This window comes from Erpetoichthys calabaricus, chromosome 16 (genome assembly GCF_900747795.2).
Source record: "Erpetoichthys calabaricus chromosome 16, fErpCal1.3, whole genome shotgun sequence".
NCBI classification, from domain to species: Eukaryota; Metazoa; Chordata; class Cladistia; order Polypteriformes; family Polypteridae; genus Erpetoichthys; species Erpetoichthys calabaricus.
Window position 1 is genome coordinate 34,349,633 of NC_041409.2, and position 14,421 is coordinate 34,364,053.

The following is a 14,421-nucleotide window of genomic DNA, read 5'->3' on the forward strand; positions in this document are numbered from 1 at the left end:
TGGAACACTAGCTGAGGAAAGTGCACAGCCCTGCACAGGCAACTAGACGGTGGTTACTCCATGACAGCAGTTGGAAAGGAGGGTTGGCCTTACAGGAGATGAGCTGTTGAGAAAGCGGAGAGCAGGTTTATCACTTAAATTATATGGAGTCCAGTGACTGTGAGGGTCACTATATGTTGTAGTGTTATTTGTTCATAGGTTCATAGGGTTAATATTGTCACAGATGCAGAGTACAGTGAAATTCTTACTTACATATTCTATTTAATATGCAACATCACCATGATCAGTGAATATTATTACTCAATAATCAACCTCAACATTTCCATCTTTCTTACCTCAAAACTCCTGTCTTCTTTACTTAAGATGACTACCTCCAAATTAGAATTATAATAGAACATGAAGTTAAAGTATTCTCTCCGTTAGATTTTTCCACAAGTTATGGAAATACGTTGTATTTAGTTGTCCTATTGAGTTTTGTTTTGAGTAAAAATTGGGTCATATTTAAGAGGTGCTGTCAAAAAAAAAAATAATATCAAAGAGTTCTCCTGACAAAAGACATTAAACAGTGTGACTAGAAAAACACAGTTCACAAAAATCTTTATCCCAAATTCTTGACCACTGATCTCCGGTTCACTTCTGTCGATAGAATGTAAAGGCTCTCAGGACTCCAGGAAGTCGTTAAAAAAAAAATTTAACAAAGACTTTTTTGGAACATATAATGCAAAATGTTGATCTTGAACTGTGATCATAGATACACCTAAAATTCTGTGTTCAGACAAATTGTATGAATATACACTCACCAGCCACTTTATTAGGTAAACTTGTTCAACTGCATGTTAACGTAAATACTGTATCTAATCAGCAAATCACATGGCATCAGTGCAATGCATTTAGGCATATACACATTGTCAAGACAATCTGCTGAAGTTGAAACTGTGTCAAAATGGGGAAGCAAGGTGACTGGCAAGATGAAAGTGGCATGGTTGTTGGTGCCTAACAGGCTGATCAGAGTATTTCAGAAACTACTGATCTTCTGGGATTTTCACACACAACCATCTCTATTGTTTACACAGAATGGTTAGAAAAAGGGAAAATACTCAGTTAGCGGCAGCTGTCTCGGCCAAAATGCCTTGTTGATCTCAGGGGTTAGAGGAGAATGGCCAGACTGGTTCGAGCTGATAGAAAGGCAACAGTAAATCAAATAATCACTCGTTACAACCGAGGTACTATATGTAGAAAAGCATCTCTGAATGCATAACATGTTGATCCTTGAAGCAGATGAGCTACAGCAGCAGGAGATCAAAGTGGGTACCACTCCTGTCAACTAAGAACATGCAACTGAGGCTACAATTAACACAGGATCACCAAAATTGGACAATAGATTATTGGAAAAACACTGCCTGGTCTGATGAGTCTCAATTTCTGCTACAACATTTGAATGGTAAGTGTCAGAATTTGCTGTCGACAACATGAAAGCATTGATCCATCCCACTTTGTTTCAGCAATTCAGTCTGGTGGTGGTGGTGGTGGTGTAATAAATTGGAGGATATTTTCTTGGCACATTTTGGGCCCCTTAGTACCAATTGAGCATCATTTAAATCAGGCATGTCAAACTCACTACCGTTGGTGGGCCGCTTTGACTGCCATACGTGCGTCAGTGGGCCACACTGTAACATATTGAAAACTTTAAAAAATGTAACACTTAAAGTTTAAAGAAAAGCAATTTATTTCCATACAATCTCCGTACAACAGCGTACAATTAGAGTCTTAGCCTCTTAGCTAGGTCCTTATATTATTATAATTTATTCATTACATTATATTCATTGCTTATATACTGTAGGAGTTTTACAGTGTGAGATCTATTTCTTTTGTCCCAACACTTGGCATCTCTTGTTAGTAACCAGCTTGTCAATATCAGGCTTGAAATCTTGTTCAGCTGCAACTTTTATGAGGGATGAAAGGTGCTCGACGGTAAGTCTTGAGCGATGCAGGGTTTTGGTAGCTTTCATTAACGAAAACAATTGCTCATAAATGTAAGTGCTTCAGAACATAGACAGTACTCTCGATGCCAACTTACAGATCTGCACATACGAGGGTGGCAGGTAAGCATACAAGCCTGGCACACCAACTTCGTTGTATTTTGCCTTCAGAATAGAATCTGACTGCAGTTCAATCAGCTCCATTTGGATATTCTCAGACGCATTCTCAACGTTGTAAGAGTAGGGTGACGTAAACAGCGCAAACTCCTGTTCATGTGAACTGAAATTACAAAAACGCTCACTGAATTCATTGCTCAGTAATTCAAGTTGGAAAACAAATCCTCCAAAAATCAAATTTTACTTTACTAAGTTTACTTCAAAGTTTAGATTGTAAAATAAGCCAATATGCAAAAAGCCCCCTGACCTACACTAATTTTACAAACTCAAAATCACAAACATTTGTTAATAAACAACTCCCCAACTTCTCACGTCCACTTCAGATTTTCAGCTGTAGTTTGCACTAACTGTTTGTTACAATACTAGCACAAAATTACATAAAACTAGAGCAAAAAAATGTGAAAATATGCGAGCTATTACTACTCGTGATGGTCAGTTCTGCCCAGTGGCCAGTCTCAGCAGCCCAGCCAATAGTGTAGCCTGCCAGGGGCGGCTCTAGGCTCGTGGCGGCCCTGGGCAGAGAAAGAATCGGTGGCCCCTTCGCCCGCCAGTGTCAATATGGTATGTTATGCACGGCGGATGGCCACGTCCGTTGCGGATACTGCATAGCCGCCTCGTGCTCATGTCACACTTCTATATGCGCGTGTCCGTAACTTGAAAACTAAGTGGCGGCCCATGATATTCTCATCACAGCAGAACGTTATAATACTACATATAGCTTACTGCTCTGACTCGAGCGACATTAGTAAATACAGTGTACTAATTAACAAGAAACACAATATTTTTCGGCCACATTGCCGTCAGCTGTGTCGTTATTTATTTTCTCTTTCTGTTTTATATTCAATATATATTGGCATGGCAGCCCTCTGCAGGTGCACAGTTTGCACATGCCTAAGGCTGCCAGGCTGCTGCAGCCTAGCACTTCAGTTGCGACGTTGCGGCTCATTAACTTTGGACAAGGCTCGTGGCTATACTAGCGGATGACGTTTCCGGTACCGTAATGCCTTTGGAAACGCGCTTTTGTCAGAAGGCAGAAGTAAGAAAAGTCAATAAGTAACGCTGAAGACACAGAATGATTCAATCACAAACGATAGTAATCATTTTGTGCAAGTTTAGTGCTAACTAGAATCTGTCATGAGGGCCGCACAGATTTCTGTTGTGGGCCACATGCAGCCCCTGGGCCGCGTGTTTGACATGCCTGATTTAAATGCCTCGGCCTACCTGAATATTTTGCACACCATGTCCATCCCTTTTTGACTGAAGTGTACCCATCTTCTGATGGCTACTTCCAGCAGTATAACGCACCATTTCACAAAGCTCAGATCATTTCAAACTGGTTTCTTGAACGTAACAATGAGTTCACTGTACTTAAATGACTTTCGCAGTCACCAGATCTCTAATAGAGCAACACTGTGATGTGGTGGAACGGGAGATTCGCATCATGGATGTGCAGCCGACAAATGTGCAGCAATTACGTGATGCTATCATGTCAATTTGGACCAAAATCCCTGGGGAATGTTCCCAGCACCTTTTTGAATCCATGCCACAAAGAATTATGGCAGTTCTGAAGGCAAAAGGTATCCAAACCTGTACTAGCAAGGTGATCCTAATAAAATGGCCTGTGAGTGTATAATACAGTACAATACAATACAACTTATTTTTTTGTGTAACACTCTTCACTGAGTGTAGGTACAGAGCTCTGTGAATAAATCACAGTTAAAATACAAGTAGAGGTGATACTAATTACTAAATACGGAACTGGCACACATATAAATGCATATTTGTTAAAACACACAGAGAATAAGGCAGAAACTGATTAAATATAAATGGAAATCAATAATATCTGTCCATTAATTAATTGATAAACTATAGCCAGTTGACAACAGAGAAGATTAAAACTGCAAAAGAGAAAGTCAAAAATAAACTCAGAGTCCTGGAGATCTCTGCCAACTGGCCGCCTACCTGCTTCTGGGTTTTTCAGTCTGATGAGGGAATCTTTCCATTTGATTTCACCCGAAATGACTTTTTGTATTCAGGCTACTCTTCTTTCAAATTTTGACTCATCAGTCCAGAACACCTGCTTCTATTGCTCTGTATCCCAATCCTTGTGTTTTGTGCAATGCTAAGCTTCTTGGGTTTGTTTCCATGAATAAATGGTTTTCATGAATACCACTTCTAACAAGAGTTCCCCAGACTCTAGAAGGTTGTGTTTGAGTTCTAGTGAATTCTGTGGGTTCTAGTGGATCCTGTGCCATATTTTCAGGTGTAGGAAACTGTACCTAAAAAGACTGGATGGCAACAGACCAGGTAAGTCTTGAGACACAAAGGGAATCCAAGTGAAAGCCTGCATATACATGTGGAATGCAGTCAGATAAAAAGATAAACAAGGATTATAAGCGTGAGATGAAATTGGAAGTGCAGGAAAAGAATAGCTGGGCATACTTAAAGTGTGTTGGGGTGCATAAGTGTACACAATTCAGAGTATCTTTCTATGAGGGGCAAAAAAGGAAACTGAAAGCCCACACATTTTGTATTGTTAGGTCACAGAGGACCCCTTTGACTTTGATGAAGTGGATGAAGACTCTGATCTGTGGAATGGAGACGAGGAGGAGGAGGATGAAGGAGGAATGGTTTACTTTGTTTTGCAGGAGAGTACGGGTTACATGGCGCCTACGCTCCGATTCCTGGCTGTGATTCACACCGTCATTTCCTTCTTGTGTGTTATTGGGTACTACTGCCTTAAGGTAAGGTGACATTCGGCATTTTGTGGACCTGCTCAGTTTAAAATTGCACTATTTAAAACAGAGCTTGACTAAGTACTATTATAACATTTGTATATAAATATATACAATACTAGGGGGCTCTGCCACCTGCTCACTTCGCTCGCCAACCCCCAGGCGGGAGCTACGTGCTAGCCACTTTGCGGCTCTGCTGCTCGTGTATGGGGAAGCGAATGTACAATTTAAACAGATTGTTATTTTCATGGGAATTGTTACATATGCATAATAGAATCCTTTACATTACAGCGAGTAATTAACCATAGTAAGATATAGTAAAACGTAATAAATTGAAAGAAAATTATGTTTCATGTTGCGTTAGAGGTATTTGTTGCATTATACATTTTTGTTCTCTTTGGCTTTGAAATTAACATGCAGATACTTTTTAAACGTACACTTTTACTGTAAAACATCAGTAAAAATAATATTTGGAATTAACTTTTCTTCAATATCGCACTGAATTTTGATTCCGTGTTTAGACTTATATTGTGACAACGTGACGTATAACTGCCCGTGAGTGAATATCGTTTCTTTCTCTCTAATAAATAAACCAACTTTTTCTAATGTTTGTCCCTGTGATTTGTTAATTGTTATAGCAAAAGCTATTCTATTGGAAAACTGTAAATGTTTTAATACGAATGGCATATCAAGATCTCCTTTGGTATCTAGTGTTATCTGCGGAAGATGTACTACATTATCTTTCTTGTCGCATGTTAAAATTTTCATGTCAGAATTGCTCGACCAATTTTAAATACAACTAATCTTGTTCCATTACATAGTCCATCACTCATACATAAATTACGTAATAACATTACGATACATCCTTCTTTCAACAGTAATTCGGCCGGTGGAAGACCGGACGGTATTAACAGTTGTAGATATTGTAAGTTAATGTATTCATCTTCCGCAACATCACCACCAACTGTTTCAGCATACTTTATTGATACGCATTTAATCAATTTGTTGTGCAACTGATCAACAATTTTCGTGTTAAATCGTTTGACTTCATCGTTTCTCAGTGCTAGGATTGCCCATGTACTAATTTCTTCTGGTGATAACCCTTTGGGATGAAATTCTTCAATAAGATTTGGACATAATAAGTCTGCTTTTATTGAGGAAAAAGTAAAAATTTATAAGAGCTGAGAGCACAAGAACTGTCTGACAAAAGCATTCACACTAATGAGAGGCGTGAGGACCGTGGGTGTGGGCCATTAACCTGAAATGGTTGAGAGGAGGGCAGGACTTGAAAAAATCTCTTGGCAATAGTCTTGTCTTGTTTCATGATTTTCTTTTATAATAGAGAGATGTATAAAATAAACCTGGAATTACAAACCTGGAATTACCTCTGTTATGGTAGTAGCAGTGAGAGGAATTATATGAAATCTTTGGGGGTCTACATTAGGGATAGTGTTTTAAAATAAAACCTTGATTAATAGAGCCATTTGCACAAACCAAAAGTTTCTGTCTGTCTTCGTTTGTGGCAGCATCTCAGGTGACTCCATCACTGTCGGGTACCATAAAAGTTCAACTTTATTTTGTCTGATTGAAGGGTCAACTGCAGTGCACAAACTTACCAGGATTCTGACTGGCCAGTGCTACACCCTGGCCCAAGCCCTTCTAATGTTTATCAATCTAGTCACCTGAAAAACTTTATGGTGGACAATGAAGACACCCAGACGTTTCTGAATTTTGTGATCATATTGCATTGTTTTAGCCATTAGGTTAATGTAAGCAGTGACACTTGCCAGAATATCAAACCTATCCCTTAATAGTGTCTTTTTTAGAAAACAAATATGTTTGCTCCTACAGTGGAGTCCATTATGAACTGGACATCTCAAGCTCATTTGTATTGTTCTTTCTGAATTGTTAAATGGCCTCTTGCTTAATCCCAAAGGTGCCTCTGGTTGTGTTCAAACGTGAAAAGGAAATTGCCAGAAAGTTGGAGTTTGATGGCCTTTATATAACTGAACAACCGTCAGATGACGACATCAAGGGACAGTGGGACCGGCTGGTGATTAACACTCCGTGAGTCATGTAGATAACATACTGTATACATTGTACTGTATTTTATTGACCCCCTTCTTTTTGACACCCACTGCACGCCCAACCTACCTGGAAAGGGATCTTTCCCAAGGTTTCGTCCATTTTTTTCCCTGCACAGGGAAAGGGCAATTTAAAAATGGCACTTGTAAACTATTATTTAATTATAACTATAATATAAGTATTTTCTGTTTAAGCATGACAACGGTGATACATTAAATTTGTCAAATGTGTCCATTACATTTTTCTTTCTAGAGTCCAAGTCTAAGATAAATTTACTTTGTTCATTGACCACTGTATATATCACATAAAGTTCAGAGTCATCTGAAATAACTGGTGCTAATATTAAAATACATGAAAATCAAGTAAGGCATTATTTAAACATCATCGGAAGGAATTATAATAACATGAGTGGTGCAAAGTCTGCCTGATGAGAAAAGTAAAATTAAATGACACTATAGGCAAGCCTTTCACATAACAAACCAGACCATTGTGGGAAATAGAACGGACACAGACAGACGGACACCATGTTAAAGTCCACCACATGTTTATTCTGTACACTATTTACAAAGTCAATTGATTGCACAACCCGGTGCCGCAGCACCAATCACCCCAACAGTCCAGGCCTCTGTCCACAATATGCCTTCAGGCCGCCTCTTTCTCACTCACTCACTCACTCACTCTCAGACCTCGTCCTCTTCCACCCGACTCCAGCCTTGATTGAAGGGAGGCGGCCCCTTTTATAGTTACCCGGATGTGCTCCAGGTGATTCCCGGCAATCTTCCGCTGACACGCCCCTGTGTGGCGGAAGTGCCGGCTGTCTCTCCAGAAGCACTCCAAGTGTCTCTTTTCTTCTTCCCCCCAGCACTTCCTGGTGTGGCGGAAGTGCTGGGGTCCCAAGTCCTCCAGGCATGGGGACGCCCCCTGGCGGTGACCACGGGCCCCTACAGGGTTGAGCTTCCAAGCCCTGTACCCGTGGCCCCCAAAATAACCAGGGCGGTCGCCCCCCTCGTGGTCCGGAGGAGGCATGAGCCCTCCTCCTGTCCTCCTGGGCGTCCCGGCTGGGTACCACCCCCAGCTGCGTGCCACACCATGTATAGCACATTAATCACATTTTTGCATATCGCAGTAATTTTTGTAATTAACTCAAGAAAATGGAAATCGCACAACCACAGCAAATAAATGTGGACTTTTCACTAATCACATATTTATGTTACAAATGTCATAATGAAGAGAACAGGAAATATGGAAGACAAAATTATAAAATGTTGCAAATCCCAGAGCAAAATCTGATAACCTCTTAGGCACACGTTTTTCTATAAGAAAGTACATATAAGCTTAGATAGAATTTTATTTGTCCCCAGGGGGTAATTTGGCTTCCACAATTGGAAACTCTAGCAAGTACAGGAAAACACTGGAGAAATAATTTTTAAAAAGTTGTTGCAGAAATTGAAAATGGCAGATAATATAAAGAACATTCAGTAATAGGGAAAAATTAACGTACTAAATGTTAATGAATGTGAGCAAAGCAAAGAAAAACAATAAAATGACATAATGTTGTAAATTCATCAAAGAATGTTAAATTAAAAATTGCAGTCTCCGAAAACAGAAATGCAACATTATTTGAAGGGTACCACAATTGTCCCAGCGTTACAAAATTGAGATACCTGTAGCATTTTTCAATCAGCCAGTTTATGTTGATTTGGAAGCTGGGACAATTTGCAGCACTGGGTTGGGGTCTTGGGAAATAATTTATAAAACTTTGTGTAGATTCAAGAGTGAAAGTATGTGTACACCAAAAAATCAGGGAAATGTATCCTCCAAAAATAGGATTATTAAAATCTGCCGTGCACACATTTCTAAGCAATTTACCCTTTATAAATCACAGTCACCTTGTAAATATGCATAAGTGAACGCACGTCAGAACACCCTGAAACATCCATATATGGAGCATGCTAATAAACCTAATGCATAAGCAGTAATAATGCTGTAGAACTTTATTGGCTGGTTGAGCAGCCTCCCTCCTAATGCATCTGCCGCCTGTATTCAAAAGTATCAGGCTGTAAACTACAACTGAGAGCAGAAGATCATACATGACATTACAGTGCCTCTCCTCTGCGTTCTGGGGGTCAGGGAAAGGTGTAAGGTACCAGCATCTGAGTATGGAGCCGCTATCACTTGGCACATGTAATGACATGATTACTGTTACAATGAATAGTACAGGCCATATGAAACACTGATGGTTTAGCCAGTTACTTTACTAACAAACCCACCATCATGTACAGCACCATCATGTCTGTCAAAGCTACTTTAGCTTAAAATAAATGAAACATGGGCTAACCCAAGCCACTGAGCCATGACGTTTGTCAGCCTCATCTTGGCATCATAGATGACTTGTGCATTAATGGAATGTTACTACTTATGGTGAACAAAAGTAGTTATTGCAATATGTGTGCAGTAAAATGCTCTAGTTACATTAGGAGAACTGGACTTTTTATGTTGTCAAAATCATGTTACGTGTTATTTGTGTACACCTACATCATACAAAACTGAATGTAGTGCCTCGCTGGTGGGTTAATGGCTTCCAGCTCAGCAGTTCTGATAGAATGAATCTTAGCTGAGATATTCCTGTTGGCCAGTTCACTGAGAAGTGACAGCAGATAACTCATATAAACTGACTAAAAACCAAAAAAGGTTCTACAACGCAACTAAGCATCATTGGTCCTCTTAAAAGGGAACTAAAATAGTGTCTATACATCACATTCATCGTTTTTTGAGGTGTAATCTGTTTGTCACGTCAACATGCATTCTAATAATGGCTTAGTTACTTGAATTATTATACATGCAAGTTGTCATTTTGCTGGTTTGGCTGCACTTCTCTGCTTAATCAAGTGTGTCGTTATTTTCCGGTTTCTCTGGTTTGTTGCATATGGATGGATGAGTCTGCCATAAATATACACACGTTCCTCTGTCAAGTTTGCTTTTATAAACCATGGTTTTTCTACAGAAAGTTGCATACACATATTTCATGCCTGTTTTGTCTGCATATGCAAGTTTTATAAATGAGGGCCCTGGTCATTACTGCCAGGATTGCTTGGTTATTCTGCTAGAATTAAGTGGACAGGTAAGTGGAGAGGGAGAGAGAGATAAATTGCTTACCTTTTTCATCTTCTTCTTCTTAAAAATAAAAATATTCCTGTTGTATTGATAAATGAGGTTAGAACAGTGTACTAGTTGACACTTGGTGACAGCTGTGTAATTTTTACTGCCTTTCATCAGCACCAACATAGCTTTGCAACTAAAGAGCAGTGTATTCCAAATTACTGTGTAGATCGCTGGCCGGAACCATTGAAAATGTAATGTCTTTCCTTCCGCAAACAGATATTCTCATCCTTGAAAAATAATAGACTTGTCCCACTTTGTGGTTCATATTGTCACAAAATCTTAGTTTGTAATGCAATGTTAATATCAAAAAATAAAGTAAAAAGGGCAGGCAGTTAAGCCACATTCCTTTCTCAATATGACCACTATGTAATCCATCCATCTACCCATATTCACACTAATTTAATCTAGTTTAGGTTGATAATGGCTACAGTGTCAATCAAAATGGACTAGATGCTATTCTTTTTTTTTTATTTTATTGGTTTTATTGTAATCATTCCATACAAATAGATAAATTTTTACAAAAAAATAGGATTGAAAACAAATCAACCCCCGCCCCTGAGAAAGAGAGCATGGCCAATGGAATAAAACTTAAAAATAGTAAAAAATAAATAAATTGATGAGTTAAATAGATGGGTACAGATAAAGAAATGGGGAGAGAATCTGCTTCCTCAGTGGTTTAAGAGCTTATTCTAAAATAATATTGATTAGATCCTGCCAGGTTTTGAAAAAGTTCTGCACAGATTCTCTAAGTGAGAATTTGACTTTTTCCAATTTCAAATAGTATAAAACATCAGTTACCCACTGACTTAAAAGAGGAGAGTTAGGATACTTCCAGTTTAGCAAAATAAGTCTACGTGCCAATAGTGTAGTGAAGGCAATCACAGTTTGCTTGTCCTTCTCCACTTTAAGCCCATCTGGAAGGACACCAAACACAGCTGTTAATGGATTAGGAGGGATTGTGACACCAAGGCTGTCTGAAAGGCACTTAAAAATTTTTGCCCAGAATGATGTTAATTTGGTGCAGGCCCAAAACATGTGACTCAGTGAGGCTGGAGCTTGATTGCAGCGTTCACAGGTTGGATCTTGCCCTGGAAACATTTTGGACAATTTCAAGTGAGACAGATGTGCTCGATATATAATTTTGAGTTGAATAATTATATGCTTTGCGCATATGGAGCTCGAGTGAATTCTCTGCATTGCTACCTTCCACTCCTTTTCTGATATGTTGAGTGAGAGATCCTTTTCCCATTGTCCTCTTGGATCATTGAAAGGGAGGGACTGTAAAATATTTTTATATATTGCAGAAATGCTGACTTGATGCTATTCTATAATGTGACACATTTATGCTCTTACCCACTGTCAGTCAAATAGAGATATTTGATGATTAGGGATATGTTGGTTGTTATTTCGAAGGTGGACTAATTTATTCACCACCTAAGCTGTATTACTTCGGTTCCTAAAATGAAAGATTTTTTTCAGGTGTTTTTTGAGTATTTATTTTGTCATGGTTAGGCTACTTTCAACCAGTTAGATGTCAAAATGACTACTAAAGCCTGACTGCATGATCATCTTAATTTAATGTTGCAACATGTCTTTCCCATTCCCCACTATCCACAAAACATATCTGTTTGACCACTCAATTTGGTAAACGTGGAGTTATGCTATATTGTGAGACTTTATAAGCCCTTTCATAGTCTTCTACTAAACCCAAACAAGTGTTTACATGAGTTCTCAACTGACAAATCATACATCGGTTGAATTTCGAGATGAAGTAACTTCTACAGTATTTCAGATGGTGATCGATTCCGTATCACAGTGTGTACAAGTTGATCTAGTGGCACATGATGGCCAATAGCATAGTATGCGGCTTCACATTTCAATGTTTAGCTTTTCATCAACTACCTAGCTGATCGAATTAATCTCAGGTTTTCTGTGTTTTCATTCTTTGTTACCGGTATCTAATGTAATTACTTTTTTTTTCTTTACTACAGATCTTTCCCTAACAACTACTGGGACAAGTTTGTGAAACGTAAGGTAAGGGCTTTTCATTTGTATGTTAGTTAAATAAACTAAAAAGAAAACTTTTTTCTAGGCATTTCATCTGTAGGCAATTTGATTAAAGGTTCCTGTATGGTGTCTTGGGTAACATTTCATCGCACTAATGCTTTGTTACATATTGAATTTATCCATATGCATAACTTTCATTTTGATCTGCATGTAGCTTCTGCTTACCATCACTGCCATGCAGAGCCTAGACGTAGACAAATACTGATTGACAAGTGTGCAATAAAATATTATTTTATGTGTATTATATAGTTAAGTGCTTTACTTAACATAGGCTGAAAAGTAAATGTAACTACAAAAGGCCAAACATATTCAAGAGAAAAGCAGCGCATTATTGTATGATTTTCTTTTTTAGAGAAGAGTTTCTACTTGCATTCATTTGCAGGATCAGTCTGTACTTGTGTACCAGACAAAACTTTTTTTACTCTTATTGAAGATTAGAGTAGACTTCGTATGATGTTCACAGCTCTACATCCACCTGTGCTGATATTATTTAATACCCTGAGAGGGCTGCTCTTCCCAGAGCATATATTCTGCCTTTTGGTGTCTGGTGTGTGCCACTATAGTAGGTATTTTCTGCAAAAAAGAAATTGAAAATTAAAATTACAAAATAAAAATGCAATGTCTCTTTTTCGATTTCATTTTCAAAGTGTTTGTGCAAGAATGCTGCAGATATTAAAATTAAATGAAATAACCCCATTTGCCATTTCATTTTTAGCCTGAACAGCAATGCAGCTGCAAAAATGAAAAGTAAAACGTATCTCCACTTTGCATTTTCATTTTCAAGATCTCAACATGCAAATTGCACGGGTCAATGGACAGGGCTTTACATCTCGATTTCCTTCAATTCTTTGTCCTTCGTACCTGTAGAGCCACTTCGATCGATAGAATACTTTTCACTTCGACTGTGTTTAATTCACCTGATCTTGATCTTCACAGCAACACCTTCTCTCAAAATCCAAAGACCTCACATAATTGTAGCTCTGAAATAATTAATGTGCTACTTAATTGAAATATTTAACATGATAAAATTTGCCTTTACTACATCATAATTGACATTTATTTACACTGAATTGGAAACAGGCCGTTTTGTATTTTGGTAACATTATATTGTAGAGTTGGTGCCAAGCGCTGCAATGGCTGGATTTACTGCTCTTTACATGGTTCTTTGAGTGGCTCACTATCCTTAAAAGGACTGCTTGCCTTTTGCCGCACTAGACCTGCGCTATTTGCACGTTGAGAACTTGAAAATGAAAATGCAAAGTGTAAATGCATTTTACTTTTTCATTTTTGCAGCTTCATTGCTGTTCAGGCTGAAAATAAAATGGCAAATGGTGGTTGTTTCACTTTACTTTTAATTTTTGCAGTATTCTTAAGCATAAACTTTGAAAATGAAATTGCAAATGGGGTTATTTCATTTTAATTTTAACTTTTGCAGGATTCTTGAAAATGAAATTAAAAAAGAGAGATTGTATTTGTATTTTATAATTTTCATTTTCTTTTTTTTTGCAGTGCCACATATATTTGTTAATTTGCTGATCCTCTCATGTTTATTCCAGAGCACAAGCTATATTGGGTTTAATGGCTTGTTCTCGCACATTTGACAATACTACAGGTACTTCCACTGCTACTAGTACAGGTGTAAATCAAAAAGTAAAAGCAATTTGAAAATTACACAGTAAGCACAACGGATTGAAGCTGACATAGTACTGTACAGGGTATTCATGATGGCTTTTGGTTAGCTCGAACACATGCAGCACTCTGTTGTTAGTCTGGATCAAGCTGAGGTGAAATAAACATGGACACTCCACTGCGGGATTGCGCCATTGTTGAACAACGTGCTGTAGCGAGATGTCTTTGTGCTGAGATTCACCAAAGGATATTGGCTAATTACGGAAGTAAAAACAACACAACTTAGTAAAAGGTTTATGAATAGGTAGAAAGGTTTAAAGCAGGAAGAACAAGTATAACCAACAAAGCTCGATCTTGTTGAATCTGGTTGAACAACACTAATTTCTTTGGGTTTTCTTTGGGCAGAGGGAGTGCAACCTGCTTGCTCACTAAAAGGATGTTGGCTTGTGCAGATCACTAAGCAATTTGGGTATCCATCTTGTGCAAACTTTACCCCAAGTCATCACACAAAATGACATTTGCAAATCTATAGCTACTATATAAATATATAGCAGCATAATCTGTCGGTGTTCTCTGGTGAAGGCATT

The 14,421-nt window shown here is 38.4% G+C and overlaps 1 protein-coding gene across 1 annotated transcript in view; it reads left to right on the plus strand.

Annotated features, from left to right (window-relative positions):
- Window positions 1-14,421, plus strand: part of ryr3 (ryanodine receptor 3) — a 535,616-nt gene that overhangs the window by 492,931 nt on the left and 28,264 nt on the right. Inside the window, exons 92-94 of the mRNA XM_051920096.1 lie at window positions 4,697-4,900; window positions 6,828-6,958; window positions 12,130-12,172. Coding sequence (XP_051776056.1) covers window positions 4,697-4,900; window positions 6,828-6,958; window positions 12,130-12,172 — 378 coding nt within the window. The remainder of the gene's footprint in view (window positions 1-4,696; window positions 4,901-6,827; window positions 6,959-12,129; window positions 12,173-14,421) is intronic.